Below are 12,904 nucleotides of genomic sequence, written 5' to 3' on the forward strand. Positions count from 1 at the left end.
CATTATTGCCATAGATATTTGGGATGAAATTGATATTTGGTATAGATGTGTAATGGGTATTAGTGAATCAACAGCCTGCTTTACACCATTACAATTTATTTTTCATTATCAGCAGAGGAAAAGAAAATTATTGTGATCTAAAGGGGTGACCAATTTTCTCTTGCAAATGTTACACCAAAAATACAAGTAACTAATTGCTGCAGATTAGCATATTTATTTTGTTGACAATTAATTTGTTTTTGAAAACTGCAATTGTGAAAGTTGAGACATATTGGAATAAATATTTCAGCTTCAGATAAAAAGTTGTCATTTTTCATTCCACCTGTAGTGTCCTTTGAGCTGGCAGAACAAATGGGAAGGACCTGAAGACCCAATGCAATACCTTAGAGGACTGGTAGCTCGTGCACTTGCAATTCAGGTAAATTTGGATATTACTAAGAGCCAGAAAATAGCACGAAGGCTTTATTGGAAGCAGATGTGGGTTTTATTTTAAATATTGATAGCTGTGGCAAGTGCTTTTTTTTAGTGGATTCGAGCACATCATGTGAACAGAATGTGCTATCTCTATGGATTAAGCACACTATGTTTTTCTTTTCTTCAATTTTGCTTTGTATCCTTTGTACTAATCATTAATAAATCATTACTTGTAAATTAGTTCATAGGTTTATTGAAGAGTTAGCATAAATTTTCTTCACCTCATTATATTGTGGTTTACATTGTTACATGATAAATGGTCAAATCTTCAAAAGATGAGGTTTGATAGTTTCTCAAAATAATGTTTTTTTAATACATTTGAAGAAACATATGGTTTAAAGAAAATTACTATATTGTGTATCAGTTTTACACTACTAGATATTAATAAACACAAGAGGTGCAGACAATGCCATTATGCATGAGGCTAAAATTGAACAGTTTTATTTTGTCAGTGTCAGGGGTTTTTAAATTTACATTTTATTTCTTGCCACATTTATTTATGAGCTGGAATCTTACCACTATTCACACTGGCAGGATTTTCCCATCCCAGCACAGTGAACGGAGATTTGGTTCACTGCCAAATTCTCCAATTTCGCTGCAGTGGGAGCGTGGCATGAACATCAGGCAAGATCGAACCTATGGAAGTTGTCAAATATTAATTATTTCTAACCTCTGCCAGTCCTGCAAAATGTCATGATGTGGACGTGCCGGCGTTGGACTGGGGTAAACACAGTAAAAAGTCTGACAACACCAGGTTTTAGTCCAACCGATTTATTTGATAGTAAACTCACAAGCTTTCGAGGGGACTCCCTCTTCGTCAGGTGAATGGAGAGTTCTGGCCTCGGACAGAGCATATAAAGCACAGACAGTTTAGAGATTACTGATTAGAATGCGAATCTTTACACCTAACCTGCTGTTCAAGTCCTAAAGTGGCCGACAATGTGTGTGGAAGGAGCACTGATCTCAGGTTAAAGAGATGTGTATTGTCTCCAGACAGCACAGTGAGTGAGGTTTTGCAAACCCAGGCAAGTCACGGGGGTTACAGATAGTGCGACATGAACCCAAGATCCCTGTTGAGACCGTCCTCATGTGTGTGGAACTTGGCTATCAGTCTCTGCTCAGCGACTCTGCGCTGTCGGGCGTCGTGAAGGCCGCCTTGGAGAATGCTTACCCGCAGGTCAGAGGCTGAATGCCCGTGACCACTGAAGTGTTCCTGTTGGCGATGGTGTAAAGATTCGCATTCTAATCAGTAATCTCTAAACTGTCTGTGCTTTATATGCTCTGTCCGAGGCCAGAACTCTCCATTCACTTGACGAAGAGGGAGCCCCCTCGAAAGCTTGTGTGTTTACTATCAAATACATCGGTTGGACTAAAACCTGGTGTTGTCAGACTTTTTACAGTCCTGCAGATCCCCAACCTTGCACCATTCCTCCAATGCTGGCCTCTTGTGTGTGTCTCTACACTTGTCCCAGTGGTGGCTGCACCTTTAGCTGTTTAGACCCATTCTCTGGAAGTTCCTCCCTAAACCTCTGCACCAGCTCCCTTTTTTCTTGTAAAAGTCTTCTTAAAAATCACCTCTTGACCCAACTTTTGTTCCTTCTCTTTTGACTCCATATCCATTTGGTCTGTAAAATACCTTGCATTAGAAGTACTATATTGAAGATTGTATTGGAACTGCTTTTTTGCAGTTACTTCAAGGAGGGTGCACCACTTTCAACCTATTCTGAGGAATGTTCAGATCTTTGCTTCAAGTCAGCAAACAAACTTAGAATCCATATTGCTATAATTCTTTGAGAAAAGGGAAGGAAAGCCAGACATTTTACCTCTATTTCTTTTGACAATAGCTTGAAATTTACAAGCAATAACAGACCAACTTCAAGAATGTATGAACAGTTTCAATTAGCTGGATTTCCCTTAGGTAATAAATAACGGCTTTTTGGAATAGACAAAATTAACAGCTACACTGTGTGTGAGCTACAATAGGAGCAATGTATTATAATATGAATGTAAAAGTTGTGCATTTAATGCTCGTTCATCACACTGTAGGTATCGCAACTAAAAAATAGTAATTTCCTGCCAGTTTTCTAACCTTGATAACTTAGACTTTCATCACAGCTAGAATCAAGGGTTTATGAGTAGCCAACAATCTATAAAAACTTTGCTCAATGATTTAGCCTCAGATTAAACTCAGAATGTGCTTATATGAATGACTTCTCCAAAGGCTGTGGTATGAAATGAACAGCAAAATTGGTATTAAAAAGTGGAATATTGCAGTTATAGATTTTATCCATTTACCATATCAAATTATTTTATCATTTCAAGCACCTTAATTGGAACTGTCCTTAATCTTCCACATTCAAGGGAATTCAAGCTCAATATATGCATTTGGTCCTCAAAATTTATCCGTTTTCGTGCAGGTATCATTTTGATGAATTGTGCTGTTCAAGATCAGTATACCCATCTTGAGGTGCAGTGCCCAGAACTGAATGTAGTACTCCACCAGAACCCTTGCAGTTATAGTACAACTTACACCACTTCATATTCCAGACCTCTTGAAATAATAGCAACATTCCATTAGCCTATGCATTTAATGTTGTATCTGTACGCTAGTTTTTAATGACTTCTGTAAATGAAACCCTAAATCTCTTTGCTTACCCAAATTCTACCTTTTTGCCATTTAGAAAGGCTCAGGTGGATTAGCTATGGGTGGGATTAGTGGATGCCTTGGTGGTTATTTTCCAAACGTCGCTGGATTCCGGGGAAGTGCCGGATGATTGGAAAACGGCTAATGTTACGCCGTTGTTTAAGAAAGGTGCCAGGCAAAAGGCGGGGAATTATAGGCCGGTTAGTTTAACGTCTGTGGTAGGTAAAATGTTAGAATCTGTCATTAAGGAGGAAATTGCGAGGCATCTTGAAGGGAATTGCTTGATAGAGCAGACGCAGCACGGTTTCATTAAAGGGAAGTCGTGTCTGACAAATTTACTGGAGTTCTATGAGGATGTGTCTAGGGCGGTGGATAGAGGAGAGCCGGTGGATGTGGTCTTTCTTGATTTTCAGAAGGCGTTTGACAAAGTGCCTCACAAGAGGTTATTGCAGAAGGTCGAGGGACATGGAGTTGGGGGTAGGGTGTTAGCGTGGATAGAGGATTGGTTGTCAAATAGGAGGCAGAGAGTGGGGGTCAACGGGTGCTATTCGGATTGGCGGATGGTGACTAGTGGAGTGTCCCAGGGGTCGGTGCTGGGGCCTCAGCTTTTTACCATTTATATAGATGATCTGGAGGAGGGAACCGAGTGTAGAGTGTCGAAATTTGCTGATGACACCAAGATTGAACGTAAGAACATAAGAACATAAGAAATAGGAGCAGGAGTAGGCCATCTAGCCCTTCGAGCCTGCCCCGCCATTCAATAAGATCATGGCTGATCTGTTGTGGCTCAGTTCCACTTTCCCGCCCTCTCCCCATAACCCTTAATCCCCTCTCTTATCAAGAACCCATCAACCCGCTTCTTAAAAATATTTAGCGAGGCAGCCTCCACCACTTCAACGGGCAGAGAATTCCAGAGATTCACCACCCTTTGAGTGAAGAAGTTCCTCCTCAACTCCGTTCTAAACCGCCTCCCCTTTATCTTGAGGCTGTGCCCCCTAGTCCTACTGTCTTTTTTGAGCGGGAAGAGTCTCTCCACCTCTATCCTATCCATCCCATTTATCATCTTATACGTCTCAATGAGATCTCCCCTCATTCTTCTAAACTCTAACGAGTACAAGCCTAGTTTATTCAGCCTCTCCTCATAGCTCAATCCCCTCAACTCCGGTATCAGCCTAGTAAACCTCCTCTGCACTCCCTCCAGGGCCAAAATATCCTTGCGCAGGTGCGGCGCCCAAAACTGCACACAGTACTCCAGCTGCGGCCTCACCAATGCCCTATACAGCTGCAGCAAGACCTCCCTACTTTTATATTCAATCCCCCTCGCTATGAAGGCCAGCATCCCATTGGTGGAACGGCAAATTGTGCGGAGGGTGTGGAGAGTCTGCAGAAGGATCTAGATAGGCTGGGCGAATGGGCCAGGAAATGGCAAATGGAATTTAATGTTGGCAAGTGTGAGGTGGTCCACTTTGGTAGGAAGAATGGTAGGAAGGACTGTTACTTACGGGGCGAAAATCTGCAGCAGGCGACGGTGCAGAGGGACCTCGGGGTCCTTGTGCATGAGTCGCAAAAACCCAGCTTGCAGGTGCAACAGGTGGTCAGGAAGGCGAATGGGATGCTGGCCTTCATAGCGAGGGGGATTGAATATAAAAGTAGAGAGGTCTTGCTGCAGCTGTATAGGGCATTGGTGAGGCCGCAACTGGAGTACTGTGTGCATTTTTGGGTGCCGCACCTGCGCAAAGATATTTTGGCCTTGGAGGGAGTGCAGAGGAGGTTTACTAGGCTGATACCGGAGTTGAGGGGATTGAGCTATGAGGAGAGGCTGAATAAACTGGGCTTGTACTCGTTAGAGTTTAGAAGAATGAGGGGAGATCTCATTGAGACGTATAAGATGATGAATGGGATGGATAGGATAGAGGTGGAAAGACTCTTCCCGCTCAAAAAAGACAGTAGGACTAGGGGGCACAGCCTCAAGATAAAAGGGGGGCGGTTTAGAACGGAGTTGAGGAGGAACTTCTTCACTCAAAGGGTGGTGAATCTCTGGAATTCTCTGCCCGTTGAAGTGGTGGAGGCTGCCTCGCTAAATATTTTTAAGACGCGGGTTGATGGGTTTTTGATGGGAGAGGGGATTAAGGGTTATGGGGAGAGGGCGGGAAAGTGGAACTGAGCAGCGACAGATCAGCCATGATCTTATTGAATGGCGGGGCAGGCTCGAAGGGCTAGATGGCCTACTCCTGCTCCTATTTCTTATGTTCTTATGTTCTTATGTTATGTATGTGAAAGCAGTTCACCGCTGACCGACAGTTTAGGTTAGAATTGCTACCCTTAAATTTCCAGCTACTAAATAACTTAAAAATGACTGGCAGAATTCAGTTTGCTGGGAAAAGTTAATGATCTTTCTAAGTTGAGTTTGAACAATTCATCATTGCTATTATAGAGTTAAGTTTTAGAAGGCACACATGATTCTATTTTCCTAATTTTCATCTGGAATTTTGCCATGATGGAGAGCTTTTCCTTCATGGTGAATATTTTGGAAGTGCCTGAAAATCCAAAAACCCACCCTGAACATGGCATTTCCCATTTTTGTGGGAGCAGGAATGGTGGCAGTTTGTGTTTTGCACATGTGCACTTCATGGCCATTTACATCATCAACTGTCTCCATTCAAGTTGGCCTTTGGAAGCTCAAGAGTGTGAAACCTGGTTAGAGCAGTGCTCAACTTTGTGCATTTCTTCAGATAGCCAGTTTGCCTCCCTTTGGAGAGGTAAGGCGTCCTTTTGGATATTGCCCCAGGATATCTTTTGGAGAGGTAAGGTGCCCCAAACAGAGGCAAGATATCTTTGGAATTCTTAAAATCAGGCAGAAATGTGAGTAAACAGTGCATAAACTCATTGACTGTCAAGTTCATTAGAACTACTAACAGACCTGTCAAGTATATTTGTCGAAAGTGCCAAGAGAACTGCCAAGGGAAGCTGTCAAGACATTTAAAAGTCCTTTCCATTAAGTATTTGAAAAAAAATTCTGGAATGTTTAAAAAAAAATATTGCTTGCTATTTCACTCTGCCTATTAGCATAAGCCTGACACTTTCCATTACTAGATTATTACTTTATGACTGTTTTACAAGCATCCGTTATCACTGTAGAATGCCTGCCATTTCGCAATTAGATTAATGGCTACAAGTAGCCATAAGCTGTTTGAAGTGGGATTATAAATTCCAAAGCTTATTACCTATAAGGGACTGTGCACTCAAATGGTGGGGGTGATGGGGGTGATTCTCCCAGCCCACTGTGCTGCTCCAACATTGGGGTTTAGGGGGGGGACGGTGGGGTGGGGATGGACGTCGGGGCTGGTCCAGAGATGTAAGGGAGGCTAGTGATCGGGAAGTGGGAGAGTCAGAGGAGCAGCGATGCAGAGTCACAGGGCTGGCCAGTGATCAAGAGGCTGACAGTGTGGGACCAGTGCATATGCACCGATCTCGGTGCTGACAGGCCGGCGCATGCAGAGTGGCCCACTCAGCCCCATGCTGTTGACCTCTCCATCGGGAATAGGCCCTGCCCACTGATTTTCATTGTGAATCCCGCTAAGGCACTCTGCAGTGCTCAGAGTGTGGGAGAAAATCCTGCTTAAAAAAACAGGAGTTGCATCCAGTTTCACATGAATTTGGCACTTAGAATGTTTTTGGGAGAATCGTCCCTGAAATGTTTATTGTTATCAGACTTCTTGTAGTTGAAGGAATGTAAATGTAGTAAATGGGTTTTTATGAGAGGTTTTTTTCAACACAGTGAAGTCTGCAGTAGGCACTTGGAACTTTATTTCATAGAACTCGCTGTCATTTTTATACGGGTCCTGCAGTCTGCCCATGGTGAATATTTGGTGAGTTGGTATGGTAAAGGCAACGGGTGATGTGTGGGGACCATGGGTTAGCATGAGTTGGCAGTAAGTTGACATAGGAGCTATAAAGGACCGTGGGGGTGATTACAGGGGCATAGGTTGGTTTGGCAGGTATGACGGGCCATGGGGGTAGATACAGGGGCATTAGCTGGCATGGAGAGTTTTCATTGTTATGGTGTGGGTACGAGGCATGAGGTGGCATGTGTTGGCATAGGTGGGACACAAGAAGCATGTAAGTGATGAGTACTGGAGGGACGTTTCATGTGTTTTTTTAAGTTTGGACAAAATGCTAGAGCCCTGAGGCAGACCTACTAGCTTGCTTCTGCCCAACTTCCTTATTACTTCTTGCATCATCGTCCCAACTTCTAATACAGCCTGCCTCTGCCTCCACCCCTGTCTCAGACTGAAAATCTGTCTGGATGGCCATTGTTAAAAATCGGATTTGCGGAGCTGGCAAATGTCCCAATCTTTGCACCCGGCTGGTGGACAGAGATCCAGGCCTTTCAGTACAAAGTTATTTCCTGTTTTATATTCATGTATGTGCTTTTACTAAAATTACTGTTTGGGGAAAAGTAGATCTTATTGTTAATACTTTTTTTGCCCTCTGGTATTTGATCATATTTAAAAACGATTGTTTTCATATGGCACACAAAGAGCAGAAAATGCCATATGGTGTGACGTATATTTCATAACAGACATAGCTGCAGAGAAATGCCCTTAGATTAAAACATTACCATGAAATTGCATAGCAGCTTTGCCTCACATGAGGTACTTATATGTCTCATGGCCTTCCACAGCCACCAGTCGGGGAGTCTTGCCCTGTGTTTTTTGAAGAAAATTGTAGATTGCAATCACAAAAACTGAAAAGTCTGAGTTTATTTCAATTACTGCCAAGTCTTTCCTATTCTTATTTAATTTATCACAAATATTTTCTTTGTATTATTTAATATTTTGATGTTATATTCTTTATAGTGATGAAAAATTGATTCTATGGGGGAATTTTTCACTCTCAAACCTTGGTGAGTTGGGGCAGATGGGAAGGTAAACAATTCAAGATTCTCAAACTTGACCCCAGTCCACCTTCAATATACTCAATTTTGGAAATAATGGAGGCACATTTGAATTCACATGAGTAACCTGCTCACTGGCGACTGGTGACTCATTATCATCTGCTAATAAGGCTCATCTAAAGAGATTATACCAAAGATTTAGAATTAACACCATAGAGTGAAATGGAGGTGAACATGGATCGGACACTGCGGAATTGTTTAAACTTCTAAATTCTGATATGAATAAAGGCTCAGTGCTTACAGCTGCCTTGTGTTCTCTACTTTTGGGTTATCATCTGAGGAAAGGTTGGACAGCTTGGGGCTATGTCCATTGGAGATTAGAAGAATGAGAGGTGACTTTATTAAAACATACAAAATCCTGAGAGGAATTGACAGGCTGGATACTGAGAGGATGTTTGCCCTGTTGGAGAGACTAGAGTAAAAAGTCTGACAACACCAGGTTTTAGTCCAACTGATTTATTTGATAGTAAACTCACAAGCTTTCGCGGGGACTCCCTCTTCGTCAGGTGAATGGAGAGTTCTGGCCTCGGACAGTGCACATAAAGCACAGACAGTTTAGAGATTGCTGATTAGAATGCGAATCTTTACACCTAACCTGCTGTTCAAGTCCTAAAGTGGCCGACAATGTGTGTGGAAGGAGCACTGATCACAGGTTAAAGAGATGTGTGTTGTCTCCAGACAGCACAGTGAGTGAGGTGCTGTCTGGAGACAAAACACATCTCTTTAACCTGTGATCAGTGCTCCTTCCACACACATTGTCGACCACTTTAGGACTTGAACAGTAGGTTAGGTGTAAAGATTTGCATTCTAATCAGTAATCTCTAAATTGTCTGTGCTTTATATGCACTGTCCGAGACCAGAACTCTCCATTCACCTGACGAAGAGGGAGTCCCCTCGAAACCTTGTGAGTTTACTATCAAATAAATCGGTTGGACTAAAACCTGGTGTTGTCAGACTTTTTACTGTGTTTACCCCAGTCCAACGCCGGCACATCCACATCGTGGAGAGACTAGAACCCGGGTAAACAATAAAAATAAGGGGCCTGATACCCCCATTTTGGGATAAGCGTCCATGCTGGTGGGAAAACAGAAGTGTTTCCTGCTGTCGCTGGCAGTGTTGGTCAGCTGGGATTCATTCATCTGAAAGATACTAATTCCGAGCAACCTGCCAGCCAGACTCGCCGTTCTGAGACCGGACTGCCATTTTTAAAGGGTGGCTTGAACTCAGTTCTCACAGGCAGACCCCGCCCCCGACCACATAAAATCAAATGGTGCACCCCACACTGACCAGGGGACCAAAGAGGGACATTCTCCCTCCCACCCTAGCCTAGTTCCTTGGGCACGAAGAGGACACAAGGAGTAGGTCCTGTGGCCATTTGACTCTCTGCTGCTGCCAGGCTGAAGAGGAAGCCACACTCAGGAGACCTGAGGGTTGGGAGGCTGGGGCTCTGGGCAAGATGTTGCCCTTATCACACTCCCCCTGGGATGGGGACGTCATAGCTGTACTGCCCCTTCCAGCCCTGGCCAACCTGAAGAGCACCTTTGGGATGGTGATTTCAAGCAGCCCTGTGATCAGCATCATCATTCCTGCCTGTCAGCTGTGAAGATTCTGAAGTGACCAGGTCACTTTAATCTCCATGCCCCTCTGGTCATCTGGCAGGATCTCAAATTATTGCAGCCCTCCATTCTGCAGCAGATATTTTCCTTTCTCCTTGTCAGAAACTGCAGGTATGAGCAGACCCCTTAGAAGTCCTCTGACAGAGAGGTGATGTCAGTTTCACCTGGGGTCGGGGTTCCATTCCGCACAGCTATGGACTCAGCCCCAGTGTATGCACATAGTTTTGGTTTGAAATTGCTGAGACTTCCTTGCCAGTTAAATTGTTTGAAATCCTCTCCGCTCCAATGGAATCCTTTGATCTCTAACAAATTCAACTTGCAGTACCTTGAAAAAAAATTCCATTGACAGCTCAATAGAGTTCTATCATCCTCCAGTCTCCTGTGTTTATTTTCATTTCCCATTTACCTTCATGCTTGAACGCACCTCAAGTACCCCATTGATCCTAACTATAATGTTGACAGAGTCAAGTCTAGTTGACAGCCTGATTCCTTCAAAGCAATTGTGATTTGCAAAAAAGGAAGCTTCAAGAGCAAGAGAGAGGGTTTCCACAATTTTAACTTGCTGAGAAGCCTCAGCAACTTCAAGTCAAAGCTGTGTGCATACACTGGGGCTGAGTGCACAGTTGTGCAGAATGGAACCCCCCCAAATCCCCCAATCTCCTTTCTGACAGAGCACTTCAAAGGTGTCTGCTCACACATCAAGGCACACATCAATCATCTTATGATGGTGAAACAATTGAAAACAAGAAACAAATTGAAGAATATCACTTGACCAGCAATATACATTGCTGCTGAGGATGCCCACATAGTGCGAAGGTTCAATTAGTTAGTTAGACTAGGAATAAGTGAAATTGTCTGCTTCCCCCGCCCCCCCCTCCCTCCTTGGACATCATTCAAAACAATCCTTGACCCAAGTATATACTATTTGGACAGTCCCTAATGTGTTCCTTAATGTGAGGTAATGCATTTTGGAAGGTCCAATGCATGTAGGACTTGTACATAAATGGTAGAACCCTTAGGAATATTGACAGGCAGAGAGATCTGGGCGCACATATCCACCGATCATTAAAAGTGGCAACGCAGGCAGATAAGGTGGTCAAAAAAGCTTACAGCATGCTTGCCTTCATTGGTCAGGACATTGAATATAAAAATTGGCAGGTCATGTTGCAGCTGTACAGAACGTTAGTTAGGCCTCATTTGGAATATTGTGTACAATTCTGGTTGCCATACTACCAGAAAGATGTGGATGCTTTGGAAAGGGTACAGAAGAGGTTTACCAGAATGTTATCTGGTCTGGAGGGTATTAGCTATGAGGAGAGGTTGGATGAACTCGGTTTGTTCTCATTGGAATGACAGAGGTTGAGGGGTGACCTGATTGAGCTTTACAAGATTGAGTGGCAAGGACAAAGTGGATTATCAGATGCTCTTTCCTAGCGTAGAAAAGTCAAGTACTAGGGGACATAGGTTAAGTTGCCATGGGGAAAAGTTTAGAGGAGATGTGCGAGGCAAGTTTTTTACACAGAGGGTGGTGAATGTTTGGAACGTGCTGCCCAGGGAGATGGTGAGACTAAGTATGATAGTGGCATTTGAGGGGCATAGATGAATACATGAAAAGGATAGGAATGGAAGGATACGGACTCCATAAGTGCAAACGGTTTTAGTTTAGGCAGGCATCATGATTGGCACAGGCTTGAAGGGCTGAAGGGCCTGTTCCTGTGCTGTTTTGTTCTTTGTGTTTACATTCTTCATGGAGCAAATGAAAGGGTGAACTGACATTGTGCATGCAATAATGGCATGATGAGCAAGCGTTGCAAATAATTAAATTTTTATGTGCCATTATAAATAAAGAAAACTTCACAAGGTAACAGTTTATCAAACATCTATGTGCATACTCTTGGTGAATTACATTTGCTTTCTCTCACAGTTCTTTTTGCTTCTATGTAGTTCACTCCCTATAGCTTCATTAGAGCTACAGGCAGCTAGCTTCGATCCCTGCTCTAACTGGTGAGCACAATTAATTCATTGTAACAAAGTAGTAATCTTGCCAATCAGTGTTTTTGGATTCTTTATAGTTCAGTGATTTATTAAATACACTCAACATGTGTGCCAGAGATATTTTTAATCACGTTACCAGGCATCTACAAGTTCTGCTTCCACTGAGGTTAGGTTCTCAGTTTAAATAGGGGAGGTTGAAAATTGGATTTCCTCTTGCGCACCATTTTGATCTAAAGGTGAGCAGTTTTGGAAACCCATTAAAAGCATTTAGGTTTGACAGTTGGTGAAAAATATGCAAATGTGGAGCTTAATATCTGTTCGGTTCCACGTTTATCTAATAAGATCTACAGGAGGCCTGGACAGCAATTCTTAAAAGTACCATTGCAGGCTGCCACCACGAAGGTAAATTTAAAAAAAACTTCATGGACTGCGGAACCAGGACAAGCAGCACAAGTTCCGTGTTAAAACCACAGGCTATTGCCAAACTTTCACTTTCTTCCTCCTCTTCCCATTCACTGTGTCCCAAACGTCATCTCATTTTGCTTTACTAATGTGTCCCCTCCAAAGACTTGACTGCTGGGCAATGCCATGTTTCAGAATTCAAATTGTCTTTGCTGGCCAGCTGCCTACGGTGCCCAGTCAGTATCTACAGCTCATCTGTCAGATGTAAATGAGACTCGAGATCCATTGTCAGTGGGCTTTTGGAAATACAAGCAGGCTGCTGCAAGAAAATTTCTAAGTCAAAATTATGATTTTGTGGTTTTTCTTTAGTTCTGTTCTTTTTTAAATGGGAATGTATTTACTCTGGGATCTGACCTGACTCTAAAGAGCTCTGATAAATATTGGCGAGAAGGCTTACATGGTAATTTTCAACTGCTGGCTCCTGTTTATTGCCTGTAGATTTTTGGTGGATCTAGGGGAGCAAGAATGAATTCAGTATTTGCTCATTCAGCTTTTCCAATGCGCCACACGTGGCAACTTGCGTAAGGTGCTTGTCTGAGTCTCTTTTAGGCAGCATATTAATGACACCCAGGGAGAAATCGAAGATTACCCTCACAACTTTCCAAACCAATTTTTTCACACCTTAGTTGCAATCTATCATAGCTTTGTGTCTTACCCACCTCATGCTTTCCCATCTTCCTCAATAAATCCCCCCTCGAGCATTTAAAAGTTTCCAGCCTATACTCAATAAAATTGAGGCAACAATTTCACGGTATT

The 12,904-nt window shown here is 43.0% G+C and overlaps 1 protein-coding gene across 2 annotated transcripts in view; it reads left to right on the forward strand.

Moving 5' to 3' along the window:
• The window catches only part of dync2h1 (dynein cytoplasmic 2 heavy chain 1), a 546,351-nt gene that overhangs the window by 489,099 nt on the left and 44,348 nt on the right, over positions 1 to 12,904 (forward strand). For both annotated transcript variants that reach the window (XM_080197215.1, XM_080197216.1), the window contains one exon: positions 329 to 418. In XM_080197215.1, the coding sequence (XP_080053341.1) occupies positions 329 to 418 (90 nt within the window). The remainder of the gene's footprint in view (positions 1 to 328; positions 419 to 12,904) is intronic.

The sequence above is a fragment of the Carcharhinus amblyrhynchos genome, chromosome 10 (genome assembly GCF_965287045.1).
Source record: "Carcharhinus amblyrhynchos chromosome 10, sCarAmb.v2.hapA, whole genome shotgun sequence".
NCBI classification, from domain to species: domain Eukaryota; kingdom Metazoa; phylum Chordata; class Chondrichthyes; order Carcharhiniformes; family Carcharhinidae; genus Carcharhinus; species Carcharhinus amblyrhynchos.